Raw genomic sequence first — 7,477 nt, 5'->3', positions numbered from 1 at the left:
GATTCAGTACGAGTGCAGGGGCCGAGGCTGCGGCGGAGGGGACGGGGTTGGGCGGCTGCGGCCGTGGCCGCTGCGGCGCCGCGCCTCCTGCTGCTGCCACGCCGATGCTCAGGCAGCGCCTCTGCTGCTCGCGTAGCTGAAGGCAGCTGAATCGCCGAACACGTCGAGCCTTTGTTTCTGCAACGGCTGCCCCGGCCGGCTGTGGAAGCGCCGCCCGCCGCGCTGCCGCGCCGCCCGCTGCATGGCCCGCAACCGCTACGCCTCCCAGGGCGCCTCCCGCCACGCCAGCTGGCGCCGCAGCCTGTTCCTGAACGCCGCAGTCGCCGCGTTCACCGCTACTGCTGCCGCTGCAGCAGCAGCCTGTGCTGCGTCCGTCACCGCACACGCTGTGATCACGCCTCGGCCCGCGTCTCGGCGCAAGCGCGCCGACCCGCCTCATCCACCGTATATGGATATGCGGGTCTTCCCTGCCTGCCGGCGCGGCAGCTGCCCAGCAGCTTCCCGGCAGCTGCCTCGCACCTGCGTGTCGGTCAGCTCGCAGTACTGCTCCTCAAAAGACTCCACAATCTCGGGCAGCAGGTTGAGCCGGTCCTTCTGCACCAGCACGTTCAAGAAGTTGCTGGTGTACGTCTGGAAGCCGGCCTCCTTGCTGATCTTAGCGAGCACGGCCTTCTTCTTATCCCCCTCCACCACGGGGTTGTACAGGAGGTCGGTCAGCTTGGAGTTCTCCTTGATCAGGCTGGCCACGGCGTCCACGTCGGCGTGCACCTGCTCGAGGCGCCCCTTCTCCTCGGAGAGCTCGACCAGCGCCTTGGCGTACGAGTCGGAGACGTCGTTGCGGCGGCCGGCGGCCTGCGGGGGGCGGGGGCGTGGTGCGCGGGCTGGGGCGTCCGGGTGGGCTGGGACGGCAGCGTATCGTCTGGGCTGGCGCAATTGGGTGCTGCTGACTGATGTCGTGCAATTGAGATCTACACGATGGCAGTGCGGCGTGCAGATGCAACTCATTTTACAGAGAACGAGCCCCTGCTGGGCAGGCGATCGCTGACTCGCAAGAGCATCGCCGAGGGAGCCTGGCCACCATTGCGCTGCTATGCTGGAACATTACCAATCGTGCCTCTCTTCTTATCAACTCGACGCAGCCCAATGGGCCGCAACCGGAAAGGGCGCGCAGCAGCAGCAGGCACTGCACACCAGACTGCAGACCACGCCTATGAGCCCTGCCAGCACGTGCAGCCCAATAAATATAAACTCATGGCTCACCATGACAACCGCACGCCTGGTATCAGGCTTGACAGCCTGGAAAGCAGGGCGGGACAGCGCTGAGGAGCGCATGGCGAACGCCATTGTTGCTACTGCTGCTCACGACAAATGTAAAGGTGAGGGCCCGGAAACGCGCCGCAGAGATGAAACACCCTTGCTCGCCGGGAAGCAGGATGGACTAAATTCCGGATCGTTGTGCAGCACCACCGAACGCCCTTAGCGCAACGGATCAGGCATGCATTGTGGAAGCAGGTTGATTATAGCTGGTCACGACAAGCCTCATCTGCAGACAGCGCGCGGTGTCAAAAGGCGTTGACCAGGTTGAACGATTGAAACCAACACCCCCAGTACCAAGGCGCGGTCTTGTCGTCTAGATATCCTCTGCATCTACCAAACAGACAATTGACTAGGCATACGGGCAGTTCAGCCTTGCCCTTGCAAAGTGTGCACAGGCAAGATGACCCCGTATTCTATTTGCTCCTCTTGTGTATGTCACCTGCTGCTGGGCGTGCCGCCGTATGTTCTCTGGAGGCATCTCTTGCGCGTTGGGGTTGCTAGCTCCCGCAGAAGCTTGCGCTGGCCCAGCACACCGAAAGAACCAGTGCTTGGTGGCGCGCTTACCGCAGCCGGCGATCAGCTGAGCAGCCAATTTGACTGATCGCCGGTGCCACACAAACGTGGGTTGGCTGCACACTGGATTCCTGGTATCACTGTTGGATTTGGTGGCGCACAGATTTGGTTGCTATGGGCAATCATGAAGCCATCGCAGCCGTGCCAGCTGCTGTCCCAGCCGCTGCTGCAGCTACATGCCCTTCCAGGACGATCATGAGCTGGGTGGGAGCCCGCTACTATATGGGGGGAAATCAAACACACCACCTCCCCCTGTCGGCAGTTATGTGCAGCTGTCAGGCAAGCATTGGCAGGTGACAGCCGGCAGTGTTGCGATGCAAGTGCTGCACAGTGCTGTTGACGTTATGCAATGCACCTGCAGTGCTGGGCACGAACGTTACATGGTGGCGCAGCACGCAGCGCCTCGAATGCCGCCAGCGGGCCGCCAGGGTAGCTGTGCAACAGCAGGGCACCAGTGTTGAGTCGCCCTCATGTCAACGAGTCAAGGGCGCAGGTGACGAGCGACATCGTCATTGGGGATGCACCAGGCATCGACAGGGGTATGTCAGGGCAGGGGAAAAGCGGGTTCCAAAAGCTTGAACCAACATTGCTGCGATCAATGGACGCAGTCTGATCTGGACGGCATGCTTCGTCTCGGGCGCATCCTGCTCATCGCTGCGACTTGGAGGTTATCATACATCACTATCTTATTATTGCTAGACCGCGCCTTACCAGACTACGACACTTCGGCACACCTGCTGTCCGCCGACTGCGGAACGGAGTGGCCACAGCATGTCGCCGCAGCGCGCCGCGCCCCCGCAGCGCTGGTCGTCTGGGACAGTGTCTTCTTTCACAGGGTAGCAGCCTGTGGCTACGAGTATGAGCAGTTCTATGCCTTCTTCCCGGGCTTTCCTGGTGAGCAGGCCGCGGCCGTTGCCAGCAGCTGTCACGTTTCAAACGGCTCCGCTCGGCCAGACAAGGGCGTGGAGCGGCGCGGTGCCTTGCGCAAGCGCGCCGGCTCGCAAGCACCGCACGTGCCGGCGTACATCTCTCTGCAGTGGTAAGTTTGAGAGTACCCGCAGCCGGCCGCCACGCCCACCCCGTCCCAGCCCCGCCCGCTAACCAGCGCGTCATCTGTCTCGCGCGCGCGCGCGCGCTCGCGCCGGCCCCCGGCAGCGCTCGTGCGGGCCCTGCTGCCGCTCGGCGGCGCGCCGCCGGCCGCGTTCGCGGCGGCTGGTGTCGCAGTGAACCTGGCGGCGCTTATCATAGCGACGGCGGCTCTTGCACGGTGCGAGCACTCGCAGGCTCCAGAGGTGGGGGGCAGGGCAAAGCGCCGTCGCGTGCGGCCGCGCCCCCAAAAGGAAGCTTCACCGCGCCCAACCCTGCGCGTGGCCGCGCCGGCCTTGCCGCGCTGGCGGCTGCCTGCCAGGACTGCCGAGCCGTGTTGAGCTCGTCATTGACGATTATGAAGCTTGCCACGCCGCCCCTTGTCCTTTTCATGCCACCCTTTTGATCGATCCGCATTTCGCAGGCTGAGTCAGCATGTGCTGAGGGACGACCGCCTCGCCGCCGCGGCCACCCTGCTTTTTGTGTTCAACCCCGCCTCTGTGTTCCACGCGGCCCCCTACTCTGAGGCCGCCTTCTTCTGCTGCACGGCCGTGGGGCTGTGGGCGCTCTACTGCCGCGGCTCGGGCGTGCTCGCGGCCGCGGCATTTGCAGCTTCCACATGGTTGCGGTCGAATGGTATGTCTCGCGGCAGCCCTGGCGTCGACGCCCGCATGAGATCGCGCACCACATCTAAACCATTGTTCACAATCCGGCGAGAGGCCTCTCTGACCTGTTACTGTGCGCGACGGTGCTGCGCCCCGCCGAGCCAGACACCGCTTGTGCGCGGGTTTCGCCTGCGGCAGGCCTGGAGACGCGTTTGAGACGCGCAGCTGGCAGCTCTCTGCAAGAGCAGCGCCCTGAACGACGACCCGCAGGCCTGATGAACGCCGGGTTCTTGCTTCACGAGTACGGCAGGAGGGCGGTGGCCGCCTGGCCCGCCGGCCGCAAGGTGACGGCGCCCGCGCGCTGCCCGGGTTGCGTCACCATCCATTCCCCCCCGCGGGCGGCGCCAGGTCGCGCGCCGGCCGGCTCGCACGACCGGGGGCGTGACGCCGTCGCGCCAGCCGCTGCCGCGCTGCCGCAGTGACTTGCAACTTTTGGGATCCCCTTCGGCCCAAGTCATAATGCAGCGATGCCGCAATGCGTCGGCCCCGCCGCCCCGGGCGCCTCGCACCACCCCGTCCCCAACCGCGCAGGCCGCCGCTGCGGGCTCGGCCCTCCAAGGCGCCGCGCTCGCGGCCGTCGTTGCCCTCCCCTACCTCGCCTTTCAACGATCCGGCTGGCGCGCCTTTTGCACCGGCCGCGCTGGCGCTGAGGCAGCTGCCGGCGCCGCGGGGGCTCTCCTGGGGCCCCTGGCCGCGGCGCCGCGGCCCTGGTGTCGCGGGAAGCTGCCGAGCATCTACGGGTTCGTCCAGGAGCAGTACTGGGGGGTGGGGTTTTTGAAGTACTATGAGGCGAAGCAGGTGGGAAGGTGGGGGTTGTGCAAGCATTGTGGAATCTTCAATTCAAATTGAAAAGCCAGTGGGTTTGAGGGTTTCAGGGACACATGTCTCGCCTTCTGCATATGCAGCGCCCTGCTGTTTGGGGAGGGTCGTGTGAAGGCATGCTCGCACGCAGGGCCCCACAGTGGGCAACTCATAGCCATGACTCACGCTTTTCCGCCTGCAAATCTCCAACATGTCCCCTCATCCTGCGCTCTTCCCGGTATCGTTGACGCCTGTCAGATCCCCAACTTCCTGCTGGCTTCTCCAGTCCTTCTGCTCAGCTTCTGGGCCATCCGCAGCTACGCCCGGGCGCAGGGCCCGCACCTCTTAACGGGCGGCCTGCTCACGCGGCGGCAGCTGCTGCGGCTCTCTCGCGCGACACGAGGTAGCGACGGCGGCAGCGGCGGCGGCGAAAGCGAAAGCAGCGGCTGCGGCTGCGGCAGCAAAAGCGGCGGCGGCGGCAACCGCGAAAGCGGCGGCGGCGGCGGCGATGGAGGCGGCAGCGGTGTTGGCGGCGTCATCGGGGGTGGCAGGCTCGGCGCCAGGCGGAGAGTGGGTGCCAGGCAGGTGCATATGGCGGCGGCGCAGGAGCCAGCCGCGGCGGCAGCGGCGGCGGGGGACGTGCAGGAGGGCGCCCCTGAGGGCGAGGAGGGCGGCGGCGCGCCGGATCCGCGCGGCTGCCACGGCCGCGGCGTGGCCGTGTTCGTGGTGCACTGGGCGGCGCTGGCGCTGGTCGCGCTGTCGGTGATGCACGTCCAGGTGCGGCGCCGCCGTCCCGCCGCGCACTTGCTCTGCTTTTTGCGCAGACTGCGGGGCCACTGGGACTCTGCGACGGCCCACAGGAGGCTCGATTTGGTACAAAAAGCCTTGTGGTTTGACCCACCATGCTTTTGCAGCAGCCACCCCATAGGACAGGGGACAGGGAAGGGAGAGTTGGCGCGCGCTGCGCCAACCTTGAAGCGCCCCCGCATACGCGCGCATTCACGCGCCGCGCCACCCGTCGGCGCCCGCAGGTGGCCACCCGCTTCCTGTCGGCCAGCTGCCCGCCGCTTTATTGGTTCGCAGCCCACCTCCTGCTCTACGGCGGCGGCGGCAGCAGCAGCAGGGCCCCCACAGCGATGGGCGGCAAAGACGGCAGCGGCGGCGCCGGCGGCGCGATTGGGGCGCTGCTGTGGGGCTACTGTTGGGCTTTTGCTTCGCTTGGGGCCGTGATGTTCCCAAACTTCTACCCCTGGACGTGACGCTGTGCTTAGGGACAGCAGCTTTCTCTATGTAAACGTGTGTATATGCACTCGTGTGCACATACCATATCCACATGGTATCCTATTGTGTGGGTTGCTCAAGTTACAGATGTTGTCAGTATGATAAAACAAACAGGCGGCGTGGGGATGCAAGCAGTGCGCAAATGCTGTGGGCAGGCGTGGTGTGTAGGCATGGGGTCGTGCGGCGCGCGAGCAGTGTGTGGCGTGAAATCGGGGAGATAAAAAAGGAAATTCGCAGCAGGCAGGGCGCTTGAGGGCCTTGTCCATATGATTTATTTGTGCAGAAGCCTCATGTTCACAGTGTCCGTCCTGCCATGAGGCCTTTGCTGGGGGCTGCCGGCCAGATCAGTGGGGCCGTCGTGCAGATCCAAGGTTGGAGGTCCAATCTTGTGCATGAACAACAGGACTGGCGGACAGATCACGCACGCACATAAAAGCGCAGCCGGCGCAGCCTGCATAGGCAGCACAACAGGGCTGCGCAGAGCCTTCAAGGTTGTGATACCGGCGCGCACAAGTGTCATGCAAGGGGTCATGCAAGGGCTCAGCACGTGTCACAGCACCTGCGGGTGTGTGCTCAGGGTTCATGAAATGTGCGCTGCGCTTGAGCAAGCGTGTCTTTTCCGGGTGTGCGTGCCGCGCACACATCGTGGATGGGGACGCTTGTGGTGTTTAAGGGGCCAGCACAAGGCTCGACGGCAGGCAAGCAGGGTGCTAGTTACGCAAATTGAAGCAGTCCTCATCATCGGGCGACTTGGTACAGTACCGGGCTGCTGGGCAGCGAAGGGTCAGGCAGCGGGGTGCCGGCAGGCAGGGACCGGGGCCGCGCAGCCTTTGATTGAAAAGGGGAGGCATCAATGATGCGCGGCGGGTGGCAACGCGCAGCACCTCCGTGTCCCACAAGGTTTGCTTGCCTGAAAGCATGTGGTGGATCTATCACAGGTTGCAGCGAGTTGCCATGCCCTGGTAAAGCGTTTGTTATGCCCACAGCGCCTGCGAGCGCGGTTCGACAGCCGCCCCCCAGCCGACGCACATCTGCCCTGGCAGCAGCGCGTGACTGGCGCACCGGCGCGGCCAGCCGCCCGCTCGATGCGCGTGTAATCCGGGTGCGCAGGCTTAAAGGCGGCGGTGGTGGTGAGGGGGGCGCCGGCTGCTGCAGCGCCGGCCTAGGGTACAACCACGCCTGTCAAGGGGCTCGAAAACTCGAGAGAGCCAGGCACCTGCATCGGGGAGCACCAAGCGTAAGTGGTGGGAGCAGAAATGAGGCTTGCTGCCCGGACACACACTCACACATGCATGCGCCTCGAACCCACCCCTGCTCGTACACGCCCTCTCCCCCCATGTGCGCACCCCACTGCACGTGGCCCTTGGCTGGCCCGACCCGCAGCATGCAATAGCCCGTTAATGAAGCCCGTGCTTTTGCCAGGCCCTCAGAACGAGCACGTCTTCACCAGCACCACCACAGCGGTCACCCAGCCCCGCTCTGATCGCATCCATCTGCTGTCACCTTCAGGGTGACGCTTGCAATAATCTTCGGATCGCTGTCCTCCACGTACTTGTCAAATGTGATGGTGAACTTAGAGCATGTCAGGGTCACCTGGTGTGTGCACACGTGCAAGTGTGTTTGTGTTTGTGTGTACATAGGTGTGGGCATTTGCACCCATCAGCAGCGCAAGCGTTGGTGAGTGTGTTAAAGGGGGGCGCGCGCGCGTGCGCGCGCAAGGCAGAGAGAGAGAAAGAGCGAGTGTGTGTGTGGGG

At 64.5% G+C, this 7,477-nt stretch overlaps 2 protein-coding genes across 2 annotated transcripts; one reads left to right on the top strand and one right to left on the bottom strand.

The window, feature by feature from the left end:
• Positions 1-3: 3 nt before the first annotated feature.
• On the bottom strand, positions 4-1,344 carry MNEG_12008 (F-type H+-transporting ATPase subunit delta; the record flags this gene model as incomplete). Its single annotated transcript, XM_014039521.1, has 3 exons — positions 4-27; positions 520-852; positions 1,261-1,344. The coding sequence occupies 3 exons, from the start codon at positions 1,342-1,344 to the stop codon at positions 4-6; spliced, it is 441 nt and encodes a 146-aa protein (XP_013894975.1).
• A 3,689-nt stretch (positions 1,345-5,033) lies between these two features.
• Positions 5,034-5,701, top strand: MNEG_12007 (hypothetical protein; the record flags this gene model as incomplete). Its single annotated transcript, XM_014039520.1, has 2 exons — positions 5,034-5,219; positions 5,474-5,701. The coding sequence occupies 2 exons, from the start codon at positions 5,034-5,036 to the stop codon at positions 5,699-5,701; spliced, it is 414 nt and encodes a 137-aa protein (XP_013894974.1).
• Between the last annotated feature and the right edge of the window lie 1,776 nt (positions 5,702-7,477).

Source organism: Monoraphidium neglectum (assembly GCF_000611645.1).
Source record: "Monoraphidium neglectum strain SAG 48.87 unplaced genomic scaffold scaffold03011, whole genome shotgun sequence".
Classification (NCBI taxonomy): Eukaryota; Viridiplantae; Chlorophyta; class Chlorophyceae; order Sphaeropleales; family Selenastraceae; genus Monoraphidium; species Monoraphidium neglectum.
This window is presented reverse-complemented; position numbering and strand designations above follow the sequence as displayed.